Genomic DNA, 16,018 nt, shown 5'->3' with positions numbered 1-16,018 from the left:
AAAATTTGCCCTTCTTGTGGGTTGAAAAGTTTAAAAGTTGGCCCTCATGTCCAGGCTAACTCAGCTTGTGACATCATGATTGGAGCCAATTATGGAATTTGAACGCGGGTGATAGAAATTGAAAGTACATGGATCATCATAATTATAAAAAGTAAAAAAAAATCAGGGACCAAACTAATGTTTGACCCAAAGTTTATGAGAGTAAACTGAATTCAGTTTTTTTTGTTTTTGTTTTGTGTTTTTTGAACATGCCATTAACAAACTGTTTAAAACTCTGTGTGTATGTGTGTGTGTTTTTTTTTCCTCAAATAAGAAAAGGTCAATTGACATGTGTAAGGGGGTAGTATATTAGAAACCCTAATGCAGCTCTTTAATTCATCGTAACTCATTTCTCAATTTTCACGACAACAACTTCAATTCTCAACCTTCAAAAAGGAAAAGATATTCCGATTGGATAAGATTTATGTGTACTCTTATGTTACTCTAATTTTATAAAATTTAAGATTTATTTATTTTCTTAATGGGTTTTAATAAATATATTTATTCACGGTTAACCCGAAACCTAATGGTTTGGTTTTGGTTTTAGCATCCTTCATATGTCAGCTTAATGTTTGTTATCGTGTTCCATAATAAATATACAAAATTAATTTAATACGACATAAACATGACACAATATAGTCTTTTTTTTAGTTCTATTGGAGTGATCTTACGACAGTGTTAAAAAAAAAAAAAAAAAACAGGCCAATAACAAATAAACTTGGTACTCTTACAAAGTTACATTGCTTTGTATAGTATTGTGATCTTACCTGAACCTCTTAGACACTAATTCATAGACTTCTTTTTCGTAATGCAAGTTACATTATACATCTATATAGCCAGAGACCAATTAGCTATTGCTCTAATGCTAAGAGAAACGAACCAGTACTCACGTAAGCAATTACGTGCATTCAGTCATTTAGTGTAGAACGTCTCTGAGGAGGCTCTGACTAATTAAAGGAAGGCAGTAATATATACTAACAGTCTAATATGCATGCTATGTAAGCAGTTACGCTTGTGGAGGAAAATTATGCATACCAGTGCATATATATGCTAGCCTATCTATAATTTTCAATCTTTACGAATTACCGAAAGCACTCAAGCTACAAAGATAGAGAAAGAGAGAGCTTAAGCAAGCTAGCAATGACGTTAGTGAGAAACAAACAGGTGATATTGAGGAACTATGTCACCACTTTTCCGAAAGATTCGGACTTGTATGTGACCAGCACTACTGCTAGTGTCAAGTTCAAGCTTCCTGCTCACACTATCATTACCACTTCAAAGGAACCAGCCGTCATAGTGAAGAACCTCTACTTGTCTTGCGATCCCTACCAGCGGCTATTTATGGAAGAAATCCCAGGAGTCGACGAATCTACGTATAGTCAGCGAGTCTACTATACACCCGGCTCGGTAAGCACACCATCTTGTTTTCAGGGTAGCGAATTCATTTTGTACATATGCACACACAAAATCAATGCAAAAAGAGTCAGCAAAGTATCCTATTATTATATCAGATGAATCAGAGAATGTTATTTAATGCTCAATTATATCTATCTTTTTATGGAGATGCATAGAGGGGATCGAAGATTCGAAGTCTCGATCTTGCACCAGGGGAATGAGAAATACCATTAAATCACCACAATCTAATAGTCCAATTGAGATCTAATTAGTGCAGACTCATGTATGATGAATTTTACTTGAGTAATATAATTCACGGAACTGCAGCCAATATATGGGTATGGAGTGGCTGAAGTGTTGGACTCACACCACCCAGATTTTAAGGCAGGTGACTTGGTTTGGGGGACTACTAATTGGGAGCAATACAGCCTTATCACTACACCCAAAAGCCTCAACAAAATCCAGCACACTGATACTGATGTACCCCTTTCCTACTATGCTGGAATTCTTGGTACTAATAAGTTTTTACATTATTTATGTGTATAGCCGATACTCCTACGCTGAACTAATCAATTTACTTTTCAATGGCTCTAGGTGCAACTGGTTTGACCGCTTACGTTGGTTTCTATGAATTCTGTTCTCCGAAGAAAGGAGAAAATGTGTTTGTTTCAGCAGCAGCTGGTGCTGTTGGTCAGCTTGTTGGCCAAATTGCTAAACTAATGGGTTGTTATGTTGTTGGAAGTGCTGGTACTAAGCAAAAGGTTATTATAATTAATAAATCATCAAAACTATATTCAGAGTAATCGTTTATAAGTTCATTACCTAATTCCCTTCCGCACTTATGGTCATGTTAGATTGATCTATTGAAGAGCAAGTTCGGATTTGATGACGCTTTTAACTATAAGGAAGAGAGTGACTTGGATGTGGCTTTGAAAAGGTAGACACATCTGATAGTGTTGCATTTTTTCTGTCTTTAAGAGACAAGAAAAAAAATACAGGCGATGGAAATCTTTGGTGCCTGTTGGCACTTGGTAGTTCAAAACCTTAATCTTTAGCATTTTCAGTTTTGTATCCTCTATTCATTTGAAAAAAAAAAAAACTTGGGAACTGTAAGATTATGTACACACTGTGATTCATAATTCTGTTCATTACCATGCAGGTATTTTCCTGAAGGCATTGATATATACTTTGACAATGTTGGCGGCAAAATGCTGGATGCGGTCTTTCTCAACATGAGTGTCCATGGCCGAATTGCTGGTTGTGGAATGATTTCACAGTACAATCTTGATCAGCCAGAAGGGGTGACCAATTTGATGCACCTTGTGTACAAGCGTATACGCTTCCATGGATTTACCGTTCGTGATCACTATCATCTGCATCCCAAATTCTTAGACTTCATTCTGCCTTACATTCAATCGCTTATATAGAAGACATCGTTGAAGGCCTTGAGAATGCTCCAGCAGCACTGTTTGGACTTTTTAAGGGTCACAACATTGGAAAACAAGTAGTTGCAGTTGATCATGAATGATCAATCCGCTGGTCTGGTGCACCAACTATAACTGGGTAATCATTTGAGCCAGTACTAATATCAAAAGTGGCTCTTGGTCCTAGAGAAGGCTATGCATTTTCAGTACTATTAACCCCCACACATTTGATTAATCAGTGTAAAATAATATAAACTAAAGTTCGACATTTGGATTGCCGGAGCCTGCTCCCACAAACTCCCATCCCACCTGCATATATATATCAAGTTTAAGACAGTCTATTAGAAGTTTTTTAAGGTCATTGTATCAAACCCAATGTTTTAAAACGCTGAGGCGTAGGCCGAGGCGTCCGCCTTGAGGCGTAAGGCGTAAGCCTTACGTATAAACGATCCATATATATGTCATTATTTGTCCCTCTCCAAGCATGATTTTTCTTTGTTGTTCTACTAGTACTAGAACTCATTGTGCATGCACTACACATAGCATCCTATCAATTGCACTCTTATACATGATGATATCCCAGATTATAAATGAATTAACATGACCAAACAACATGATAATCCCACCACAAGATCACTGCAGTGATTGATTCAAACCTCAGCATCATATGAAGGTAATAGTACTGTCTTTTTGTGTCCATGAATGGAGTCAGTCTTGCACCCCATATAGCAGAGATTCTGGGAACAGAGGAATTAAGATCAAACTTAGAAAGGATTGCTGCAATGAAACAGACCAACACTTTCTAGTAGTGGTCTCCATAAAAGCCATTGATGAAGGAATATAACTGTAGAAGGATTACATACACAAACGTTAAACATAGATATGGGACCACGACGAAAAATTTATGCAACCTTCCATACACTGAGAGTTCCTCAAATGTCATTCCCAAGTCCACTTCATCCAGCTATTTTACACAGAATGCAGTATTATGGTTGGCATGCTTCTAGTCTAATTGAATATATACTTGGAATGTTTTAGTTCAGCAGTGGGTGGAGGTGCTTCAATTTTTGCCAAGGAATTGCATAACCAAGATGGGCCGCCCATAGCAGAAATGTTTGAAGGTCCTGTTTACCAATGCTTCCAAATGAATTTCATTCTGTCTGCTGAGCTGCAGCCATACTGTGCAGGAGAAAATTTCAGTATCTAATAGGGATAAACCACCGAGGACTATGTCAAGATTATAAAGCAAAGACAAACCAAAGTACAAGTAATACACCATCACCATTCCGTGCTTGGCTTAAACGAACTGGTAACCTGAACTTCAGTGATTGGCTTATTGCTCGCCTTCACACAAAAGCTTCCTGTTATACTGGTAACCTGAACTTCAGTGGTTATCGTTCTTCGAGCTCACTAAAGTTGGGCCTGGTGCCCTGGTGGTATCATTCGTGGCAGGTCTGCTGCTAACCTGCTGGCCAAGTTATTGATGCAGAATTATGGGGTCTCTATTTTGGCCTGAACTTAGCTACTGTGTAAGTACATTGGACTATCCCTATTCAACACATGACTTTCCCAAAGCCACAAGGAAATCAGAAAATGCAAAGCTTAGGAGAGTATCTCTTCTACTTGTTCGGAGGCTTAAAGAAAATCAAAGAAGTCTGCAAGATCGGATCATCAAGAGAAAATCAAGGAGGATCACTCTCATTGATCTTGAGTATAAGTGGTATTTATTTCATGTCATGCTAAATGATTTAAATTGATATGCATGTCGATTAAATTGATTTGGTATACACATTTGCATTAAAGATTTTTGACATGCATGACTGATAAATAGGAAGTGTAGATTTCAGTTTTAACATCGTTCCATATTTATCTTATTTGCTAATTAAGAAAAGATTTGATTGAGGGGGAGTTTTTCTCCCTTATAAAAGGTTTCGAAACTGAAATTAGAGATGGGGTTTTTCATGCATAAAATCGTGCTCTCTTGAACTATTAGTGTTTTGTTCAAATCAGTTTCAGAAAACTCTCTACTTGTTTCATGTATTCTATTGCATAATCTCTCATGTTCATAATTCACTCTCAAGATCAGTGAGACGTTGAGATCGAGGAAGATTGGTTGATTGGCTCTTGTTGATAGAGTGATGATTAAGTAAAAAGTTAGATCAGTTATAAATCAAGTTAGCATTTGTTGCTACGTGAATGTGTTTGTTATGAACAACACTACTTGTATACTGTAAACTCATTTGATTCATATTGGATTGATTTCTCGTGTTGGCTATGTTAAAAGCCACACAGTGAAGTTTCCTCAGTGGAGAGGTTTACACTACGTCAGCAAAATCTTGTGTTCTTTTTACTTGAGTTGTTTGATTATCTAGTCTTGTTATTTATTCAAGTCATTGAGTTATTGTTCCATTTGGTGTTTTCAATTGGCATCAGAGCGGGTTCTAGAACTTTCTAGTGATCCCAGGAAAGATGGAGCATTCACGTGATAGGGCTGCTGGTGGATCTATAAATAGTCCTCCATGGTTCGATGGTGGATGTGAAAAATATACTCAGTGGAAGATATACATGAAATCATATCTCTATGCTCAAGATGAACATGTGTGGAATATTGTAGAAAATGGCTGGACTGTACCTATGGTAAAAGCAAAAGGAGAAAGCTCTTCCACTGCCAATCCCAAACCAAGGAAGGACTGGACTGAGGACGAAGTTCGTGATCTGCAAGCAGATTTCAAGGCTAAGAACAGCATTTTCATAGCCCTATCTAAACGGGAAAAACTGAGGATCAGTCACTATGATACTGCCAAGCAGGCATGGGACCTTCTACAGACTACATATGAAGGAAATAAAAAGGTATGTGCACAGAAATTACAAGCACTGATCTTTGAGTTCGAAACTATGACTATGGTAGATAATGAAACCGTTGATGACTTCCATGGTAGAATTCTTAAAATTTCCGGTCAGTGTCGTAGTCTGCGAGCACCTTTTGATGAAGATAAGATTGTCAAAAAGATTCTCAGGGCCTTCCCAGAAAAGTTTAATTCAAAAGTCACTATTATAGAGGACTCATTTGACATTGATGAGTATCCACTCGATGAGCTCATCGGCAATCTCAAAACTAATGAGATGAGGTTAAATCCTGAGAAGAAAAATAAGTGTGTAGCCTTCAAGGCTGTAAAATGAGTAGAAGAAGAAGAAGAAACACTAGATCTTGCTCTATTGCCAAAGGAATTCAAAAGATTTCTCAAAAGCAAGAACTCCTCTAGAAATCACAATGCTCCTAGGAAAAACATTTATAACGGAAGCAGTAGCAGCAATGACTACAACAAAAGTGGAAAAGGAAGCTTCAAGGGAACCTACTCAGGAAAACCTAAATGTTATGAGTGTGGTGGCTATGGTCATATCTCTACTGACTGTGGAAATAGGAAGCATGGAAACAGCAACAACAAGTCTCTTCTTTCAACTTGGAGTGATGATGAGTCTCAAGAAGTTGAAAATCTGGCTCTTGTATCATCACTTCTACCTGATTCAGACAGTGACGAGGCCTTCTCTGATGATGAAACAAATGTCCGCTGCAGACAACTCTACAAAGCTTCAAATGCAACTTTGCTTAGAAACTTGAATTTGGAAAAAGAAGTAGAATTTCTGAGAATTGAAAAAGAAAAAGTGGAGCATCTATTGGAATCCTCACAATCTGCATGGAAACCAGAGAAAAGAAAACATGTGAGTGATCTACAAGATGACCAAGAGTTATTGACATGGAAGACTGAAAAAGATGAGTATCTCAACATGATCAAATTGCTGGAACTGAATGTTAAAGGACAACAAGCATTGAACTTGGAATTGTTGGCTAAAAATGAGTCTCTGCAAGATGAGTTAAGATTGACTCAAGAAAGATTCACCAAGTTTGATGTCAGCTCTAGTTCCATGTCAAAATTGTTCGGATCAGGAAAAGCTCCTCATGACACTTGTGGATTAGGATACACTGGAGAGAATTCCAAAAGTACTAAATTCGTAAGAGCATCAAGACCATCTGTAGAAAAGGAAGAAGTTTCCACTGATGATCATGTCAAGATTGTGAAGGAAGGGAAACCAAACCCAAACTTTCAGGTAAAAATTGACCAAGAGTTCCCCACTGGTCAACACACGTACGCAAACTCTAGAACTTTTATTCCTACTTGTCATCACTGTGGTAAGATAGGCCATATCAGACCTAGGTGTAATGAAAGGTTTTCAAACTCACAGTTTTCTCAAGAAAAATGTACGGTTGAATCCCTACAGTTTGAGCTTAAAGAACAAAAAGAACTCATTAACAGACTAGCTGAAATTGTATCTAAGGAGAACCTTCAAACTAAAAGAAGAAAGGAGGTCTGGACCAGGAAAAATGAAAGTAAATGTCTTCGGTCTTATGAAACTAATGATACATGTCTTTTCGCGTGTGCAAGCCAAGCTCAACAAAGCTCTCACATTGAGGCAACTTGTTTGGTAGCCTTGACTGCATTAGCTGACAAGCGACGAGATTTCTGGTATGTTGACAGTGGTTGCTCTAGACACATGACTGGAGACAAAACCTGGTTTACATCCTTTGAGGATGAAAACACAACTGGATCAATCACGTTTGGAGATGGAAGGAAAGAAAATATTCTGGCTCGAGGCACAGTAAACACTCCAGGTATACCTAACCTTAAAAATGTTTTATTAGTTGAAGGCTTAACTGCAAATCTGATTAGCGTTAGTCATTTGGCTGATGACTATGAAGACATGTGGTTTAACAAACAGAGATGTTTGGTCTTAAATCAGAAAGGAGAAGGTATCATGGGAGGTAAGAGATCTGTTGATAACTGTTATCATATTCAAGCTAATGGATCTTCCAGCTTGCAGTCTTGTTTATCTGTAAAATCCACAGAGAAGACCTTTGCACTTTGGCACAGGAAGATGGGACATGTAAACTATTAGGACTTGCTGAAATTATCTTCCAAGAAATGTGTCAGAGGCTTGCCCAATTTAAAGGGCAAAACTGACAAGATATGTGGGATTGCAAAATTGGAAAGCAAACAAAGGCACCTCACAGGGTGATGAATTCTGCAACAACCACAAAGGTATTGGAGCTACTACACATGGATCTCATGGGACTAGCTCAATCTGAAAGTATTAGAGGTAAGAGCTATATGCTATTAGTTGTAGATGATTTCTCAAGATACACTTGGGTAAATTTCTTGAAAGACAAAACTGAAACGTTTGAGTCTTTTAAAAACTTGAGTCAAAAATTGATCATTGAGAAGCAGTCATCTAATACCAGCATAGTGAGAGTAAGGTCGGATAATGGTACTGAATTTAAAAATGCCGCTTTTTCTAACTATTTTCATGAGCTTGGTGTGTCACATGAATTCTCAGCTCCAATCATTCCACAGCAAAATGGCATTGCAGAAAGGAGAAAAATAGGGTATTGCTAGACATGGCTCGAGTGATGTTACATGCTGCAGGTCTAAGCGCAAACTTTTGGGCTGAAGCTATCAGCACTGCGTGCTATACAATAAATAGAGTCTTTTTCAGACCAGGTACTAATCAAACAGCTTATGAGCTGTGGAAAGGTAAGAAGCCAAATGTGGGATACTTTCATGTTTTTGGAAGTCCTTGCTACATTTTACGAGATAGAGAGCACCTTGGTAAATTTGATGCTAGAAGTGATGATGGTGTGTTCTTGGGATATTCTCTGAACAGTAGAGCTTATAGGGTTTACAATAAAAGAACTCAAATTGTTATGGAATCAATTAATGTCTCTATTGATGATCAATGTGTGAAACAGGAAGAATCATTTGCAGATCCATCTCCCTCCTCTGTCACACAACCACTGAACACAGAAGCTCCAACTGAGGAAGAGGAAGAGGAAATCCCTGACAGCATTTTTGAACCGGCTCTCACTCAGAGGAGGGGGTTCAAGCAAGTTCAAAAAGACCACTCCAGTCAAGATATCATCGGAAATCTAACAGATAGACCGACAACAAGGAGAAAAGCTGCAGCATAGGTAAGTCCCTCTGAGGTAAGTCAAGAGAATGTGTTACTGTGTTTTGTTACCAAAAATCTGCTAAGCATGAATGTTATATCCCATTTTGGTTTTGTGTCCATCGTTGAACCAAAAAATATTAAGGAATCCTTGTTGGATGATAACTGGATTAGTGCTATGCAGGATGAGCTGAATCAGTTTACTAGGAATGACATGTGGTACTTGGTACCTCTACCTAGTAAGTGCAATGTTATAGGAATCAAGTGGATTTTCATAAACAAAAGTGATGAAAAAGGGAATGTGATTAGAAATAAAGCCAGACTAGTTGCTCAGGGATACTCTCAGGTTGAAGGTCTTGACTTTGACGAGACATTTGCTCCTGTAGCTAGATTAGAATCAGTTAGGTTACTCATTTCTGTAGCATGTCATCTCAAGTCCAAATTATTTCAAATGGACGTCAAAACTGCTTTTCTGAATGAGATTCTTCAGGAAGAAGTTTATGTGGAACAACCTCCAGGTTTCAAAGATCCACATAACTTAGATCATGTCTACCGGCTCAAGAAAGCCCTGTATGGACTAAAGCAGGCTCCTCGAGCTTGATATGAGAGGCTTTCTACTCATCTTGTGGGAAAAAGGTATACTAGAGGGTCCATTGATAAAACATTATTTGTCAAACGAACAAAAAATGAAATTATCATTGCACAAGTGTATGTTGACGATATTTTTTTTGGTTCACGTCCAGATACCTTGTCAAAGAGTTTCAATCCGTCATGGAAAGTGAATTTGAAATGAGCATGTGTGGTGAACTAACCTTTTTTTCTTGGCTTGCAAGTAAGGCAGATGGATACTGGTTTGTTTCTCTCTTAAACCAAATACGCTGAGAATCTGATCAAGAAATTTGGTCTTGAATCCAAGAAGCTAGTGAACAATCCCATGGGTACCACTACTAAGCTGAGCGAAGACCAGGATGGGAAATCAGTTGATCCCACATTCTTTCGCAGTATGATCGGCAGCTTGCTCTATCTCACGGCTAGCAGACCTGACACTTCCTACAGTGTGGGAGTGTGTGCTCGATTTCAATCAAATCCCAAAGAATCACACTTGGAAGCTGTCAAAAGAATCATCCGATATATCTCAGGTACAGTTCACTGTGGTATTTTCTATACCTTTGACACTAATGTGGAAATTGCAGGATATTCTGATGCTGACTGGGGCGGAAACTTAAAGGACAGAAAGAGTACCTCTGAGGGGATGCTTCTTCATTGGCAACAATCTGGTTGCTTGGCACAGTAAGAAACAAAACTACATCTCTCTATCTACTGCAGAAGCTGAATATGTTGCAGCTGGAAGTTGCTGCACACAAATGCTTTGGATGAAGCAAATGCTTCATGATTATGGCATCTCTCAAGGTAAGTTGTCTATCTTCTGTGACAATACTAGTGCCATCAACATCATAAAAAATCCCGTTCAACATTCTCGAACAAAGCACATTGACCTTCGATATCACTTTATTAGGGATTTGGTTGAGCAAAATATACTTGAGTTAAGCTTTGTGCCCACTGAAAGTCAACTTGCTAATCTGTTCACTAACCCACTTGACGCTGCTAGGTTTGAGATGTTGAGAAATGCTCTAGGGATATGTTCTAAGCATTGAGGCACAAGAATGTCTGTCCACTATTGATTGAGAAAATTATGATCCTAGTATCCTCTGACCACTATGATTAGTGAATTGCACATATCTTCAACCATGTATCCTTTATTTCCATGCCTTATTCTGGACAAATAATTTTGTACTCATGTTTAGTCACTGAATCACGTACCTTTGCTATGCACTTCACTTATTGTATTATGTGGTGGCATGTTTCGTGTTCCTTGTCAAGGGAGAATAGGTGAAGTAGGCGGAATGCCTAATATGCTCAGATGGTTCATTCCCTCTTCTCAAAGTAATCAGGTCCTTGTTGTGGTGAACTTTCAAGGATTTGTAAGAAACGAGAATGGATATATGTATCCCTTCACTCAAAGTAATCAGGCCTTGGTTGTGGTGAACTTTCCAAGGTTTGCAAGAAGCGAGTTGGTAGGTGATTTTTGTACGTGAATTGTGAAAATTCAAACAACAACTCGAGACTCTCTTCTTGGAGCATCCTTGTTATGCTTAGTACCCTAAGATCGTCTAGTCTGAGAGTTACTAAGACGGGTCTTGTTACATGAGTTAGTGTTTACAATATAAAGAAGTCTTTGACTCAACTCAACTAAACTAAGTATCTGGAACAATGTTTCCTACTTCTCCTAGAAGATCTCATGAGCTCAGTCTCTGTGTGAAGTTCTTCCACTTCACTTCTTCTCTCTTTCACTGAACATGTTTCTAAGCCCCATATACTGCTCATACTCACTTTCTTCACCGGTTTACTCTTTCTTGTCTAAATATGAACACCAATTCTATTTGTTGATGGAATACATCGTGGTTGATACCTTGACATATGTTCCTTTCATTAATTGATTAATGCTCTTTGGGTTTCAACTATGCTATATTTTCTATTTTCGATATGACAACTGCATTCCTTACCTTGATTCTTGACAAAGGAAATGATAGTGAGATATTATTGTTGATTATGGACATTTGTTTGTCTCTTCGTTTCCTTCCTTTATTGCCATCTGGCTGCACTTAATTTCCTTACTGATTAAGCCTAAGTTGAGGGGTAGACGTTACTTGCATGCGTGTATCTCGGTAACATATCTTGTCATCATTGCTCTTCTTGGAAACGATCTCTCCAACCGATATGTCTCTTGATTTTCTCTAACCCTACTGATTTACTTTATATATAACCTATGATCTCTTTTTCGGATTTCACTTTGGTTTGTCTCAGTGTCTAGAGTTTTTCAATTCCTATTTCTCTCACCATGGTTCGCACAAAGCAAACTACTCATCTTGGTGGCCACCGGCGCATTCCTCCTCCCAAGGAGGGTCGTCAGGCCGTGCCAGAGCAGGTGTTCTTCATCCTGGCATGCACAGTGCACAGAGCCGCAGTCCTCCTCCTATTCCTCATCGATCTCCATCTCCTGATCCCTCTCGCTACTCCTTTCTTTGTGATGCCATTCTGGTAGCTGACTGGCAGGTTGCATGCCTCACTACCGACATGGACGACATGCATTCTCTTCTGGTTCGTACTCATCATGCTCTGACCAACCTCACCATGCAGATCTGGAACATGCAGCGGCACCCTCCCGGGTTTGACGCTCCCGGTCCATCCACTGCAGTACAGGAGGCCGTTGCACCGGAGGAGAGCTCGGATTCAATAGACAGCGAGGAGTTTCAAGACACTGTCACCAAACTTATGGAGGAGTTCGTCGGGCCTTCCCATTCAAAGGGGGAGAAGTAAAGCAAGACAATTTTTTATTTTATTTTGAAATTTATGTTTCTGCATTTTAATTTCTGTTGGACAATATTTATTTTTGCTTTTGGGGTTGTAAGTGCATAAGCACAAACTATTTGGGATGCTTATTATTACTATATTATGTGAAATTTATTTTTGGCAACTTGGATCTGGAAAAGGATGGAAACTGATTCCTGATCCAAGAAGCACCTTTTTGCTATATGTTGTGATCTATACAATCTAACATGCAGGGGTTCGAATGTTAAAAAGTCATGTGTTGAATGGGAATGCCCAAAGGGGGAGATTGTAAGTACATTGGACTATCCCTATTCAACACATGACTTTCCCAAAGCCACAAGGAAATCAGAAAATGCAAAGCCTAGGAGAGTATCTCTTCTACTTGTTCGGAGGCTTAAAGAAAATCAAAGAAGTTTGCAAGATCGGATCATCAAGAGAAAATCAAGGAGGATAACTCTCACTGATCTTGAGTATAAGTGGTATTCATTTCATATCATGCTAAATGATTTAAATTAATATGCATGTCGATTAAATTGATTTGGTATATACATTTGCATTAAAGATTTTTGACATGCATGACTGATAAATAGGAAGTGTAGATTTCAGTTTTAACATCTTTCCATATTTATCTTATTTGCTAATTAAGAAAAGATTTGATTGAGGGGGAGTTTTTCTCCCTTATAAAAGGTTTCGAAACTGAAATTAGAGATGGGGTTTTTCATGCATAAAATCGTCCTCTCTTGAACTATTAGTGTTTTGTTTAAATCAGTTTCAGAAAACTCTCTACTTGTTTCATGTATTCTATTGCATAATCTCTCATGTTCATAATTCACTCTCAAGATCAGTGAGACGTTGAGATCGAGGAAGATTGGTTGATTGGCTCTTGTTGATAGAGTGATGATTAAGTAAAAAGTTAGATCAGTTATAAATCAAGTTAGCATTTGTTGCTAAGTGAATGTGTTTGTTATGAACAACACTACTTGTATACTGTAAACTCATTTGATTCATATTGGATTGATTTCTCGTGTCGGCTATGTTAAAAGCCACACAGTGAAGTTTCCTCAGTGGAGAGGTTTACACTGCGTCAGCAAAATCTTGTGTTCTTTTTACTTGAGTTGTTTGATTATCTAGTCTTGTTATTTATTCAAGTCATTGAGTTATTGTTCCATCTGGTGTTTTCATACTGTCTTGAATGTAACTGCTATATCCATTGAGATGGATTCTACTATATCCTAATTCACAATTGCAGAAGAAATGAAGGTTAATCAAGATGATGAATTTCGAATTCCCCGCGTTTACACATCTACAAAGAAAATAATACTCGACTTTAATTAGTACCGAACCAAACCAATTTCCATGCATGTATGATTGGTTGCTAAAAGTAGTAAAGGACAGGACAGAAAACAGATTGAATCAGAACATGAGTATCCCTGACATCACAAATTCACAATACCCGCAGCCATCTGATTAGAGAAACGCATTCACAATAACTGAAGCAGCACTCATTATAGAAATAGAAGGAGAGGAAAATTGGAACTAACCATAACCTGGGAGCAAGAGAGCCAAGGAACCCAGCAGAACTGCTAATTCGAGAAACCTAAAGATGCATCTTTGACAATATTCTAGGACAGTGTCAACTATACTGAGCATATCTTTGAAAACATACTAGATAGGCAAAAATTGTAATAAAATCCATTAAGTTCTAACTGATTTGAATCATAAACTTTCTTCACAATTCAAGAATAATGGAATCCATACTATCTAATAAAAAAGAATACTTTCCATCTAGCATTTTAACTCTAGATCAAGGCGCAATTCTACAATGCTACCTTTAAACCAAACTATTTAAAAGCTTCAATAGCAATGAGTTGAGAATTTGATATATGGAGATGCCCGGCGGAAACTCTTTATTAAAGCAATGGTATCACTCAGCGAATTGGGAGGTAGACAACTTTTGTTCATATCAAAGCTAACACTCATTTTTTGCAGGTTTCTTCCACATTTGAGCACAAACTTTGCAAATTTGATTGCACTCTCGGGGATCATTTGACCAAGGCGAATTCTGACCACCTTTAGGTGACTGAGAGAGGGGCTCAAATATTGACCCTGAGTCTCCCAGTATTGTTCTTGGGTGCAATTGGCATCATCCAAGGATTGGTTGTTCCACTTGCCATCTTCTTCGTAAGAGTAAAAACAAATCTCGAGGTTGTGGACCACGGGAGAGCTCTTGAACAGGCATGCCATACCAGGGATATATCTTTGCTTCATTGGACTCCCAATACTCAAGGTTTTCAGTTTCATAAATGAGAATGGTAGACCGCCTAATTCAGAATATATTTCTGATAGAATCTGGAGGTAGTGATCGGATATTATAAAGTCTTCAACTTGGGATGAAGCAGAAAGAAGATCGACAACACTGTTATTATTAATCTTCTTCGTTGTAAGGGGGGACTTTATGAAAGATCTTTTGAGCATAGGAAAGCTCTGGATCGAACACCTTTCAGTAATGCCTGAATAACCCCAAAAGAATGATTGTAGATTCGGTTCAAAAATGTTGACCCAACTTCCATTGATATACTCTTGAAAACAAAACCAGACTCGCAACTCCTCCAGTCTCATTCCGGAGATGTCCAGACTATTTAATTCCATATCAAATACCTCTACATGTTTTACGTTTGGACAGCAAATTTTGAGATCACTCCTCCCTCTACAGCGCTCTAAGTTCAACTTTTCGAGATAAGGGAATGAAGAACCAGCAAATAAATCCACACCCAAAGCACTACTATCCAAGAAATCCACACGAGTTAGAGACAAAGTATGAAGTGAACGGAGATAAGACCCGACAACATAAGACGAGGGAAACCCTAGCCATGCCTTTGAATTCCCACAGCTACTACTCCTTAATGAGTGGCACATGAGTTGACATTGAGGCAAATCAGATGTGTTTCCAGAACTCAACCTGATGTCGAGTACAAGTTCCTCAACCCTAGACAAACAAGATTTGTTCGGAACCCCCCCAACTCTTGGCAAGGAAATTTTGCGGCATGGGTACAGTATATTATAGTTTTCTTCATGGCGAGCTAATATTGTGTTGATGATCCTTGTTTTTGTCTGGTGATGATCAGCTTCACTACCAGTAAAAATCTCGTAGAAGTCGATGATGGGATAGGAAGACCATACATCATTCCATCTTCGAGATAAGATAGCTGTTTGCCCAACGGATTTGAAAGGTAAGAATGAGAGTATGACATGCAATATATCATCTGGGAGATCACTGATTCTGTCAGCTGAAGAACCACTCTTTTGTTTACAAGTAAAACAGTTGGCAAAGATGTTTCCCATGGCAAGGTTTAAATTTAATACGTCTCAAAATCTAGCAACTGATAGAGCATTCACTTAGACCTAAAAGATGTGTTCTTAATATGTACGATTCAAATCCTTGACAAACTCTGAGAGCTTCATCAAATAAGCACTCAGTGCACTTGGTTATGAATAACTACAGCATAAGGGTTTTCTGACCCCAAGACCAGGAATACTAGGAGTAGGAATCCATTAGGCTAGGGTTTACAAATCTATGACCAAAAATACAAAATCTAAATGGGCTTAAGGACTACCAAGTCGAATTAATATATGTGGATAGGGGTGGGCACAGGCTGGGATGGGCCGGGAATCCAGGATACACATGAAACCAAACCCAAACCCAAACCCAAACTCGTCTCTAATAACGGAATGGGATGGTATGAGATTGCTTTTTTGAAAATTGATCTCAT

General features: G+C 38.4%; 1 protein-coding gene, 1 long non-coding RNA gene and 1 pseudogene across 2 annotated transcripts; 1 reads left to right on the top strand and 2 right to left on the bottom strand.

Annotated features, from left to right (window-relative positions):
* The first annotated feature begins 1,130 nt into the window (after positions 1-1,130).
* Positions 1,131-3,285, top strand: LOC112189253 (annotated as a pseudogene).
* A 563-nt stretch (positions 3,286-3,848) lies between these two features.
* LOC121051240 lies at positions 3,849-13,970 on the bottom strand. The gene is made up of 5 exons (XR_005805387.1): positions 13,790-13,970; positions 13,433-13,480; positions 12,041-12,044; positions 4,135-4,380; positions 3,849-4,037 (listed from the first exon to the last, which is right to left on the bottom strand). It is a non-coding gene; the product is annotated as an uncharacterized LOC121051240 (long non-coding RNA).
* A 132-nt stretch (positions 13,971-14,102) lies between these two features.
* On the bottom strand, positions 14,103-15,590 carry LOC112184092 (putative F-box/FBD/LRR-repeat protein At4g03220). Its single transcript, XM_024322378.1, has one exon. The coding sequence runs from the start codon at positions 15,588-15,590 to the stop codon at positions 14,103-14,105; it is 1,488 nt and encodes a 495-aa protein (XP_024178146.1).
* Between the last annotated feature and the right edge of the window lie 428 nt (positions 15,591-16,018).

Source organism: Rosa chinensis, chromosome 2 (genome assembly GCF_002994745.2).
Source record: "Rosa chinensis cultivar Old Blush chromosome 2, RchiOBHm-V2, whole genome shotgun sequence".
In the NCBI taxonomy this organism is placed as follows: domain Eukaryota; kingdom Viridiplantae; phylum Streptophyta; class Magnoliopsida; order Rosales; family Rosaceae; genus Rosa; species Rosa chinensis.
Note: the sequence above shows the minus strand (reverse complement) of the source record. Positions and strands in the feature narration are given on the sequence as shown.

What these genes read in the sequence shown, in the direction of transcription:
- LOC112184092 (XM_024322378.1), bottom strand. Translation starts at nt 15,590, where the DNA reads ATGGGAAACATCTTTGCCAACTGTTTTACTTGTAAACAAAAGAGTGGT.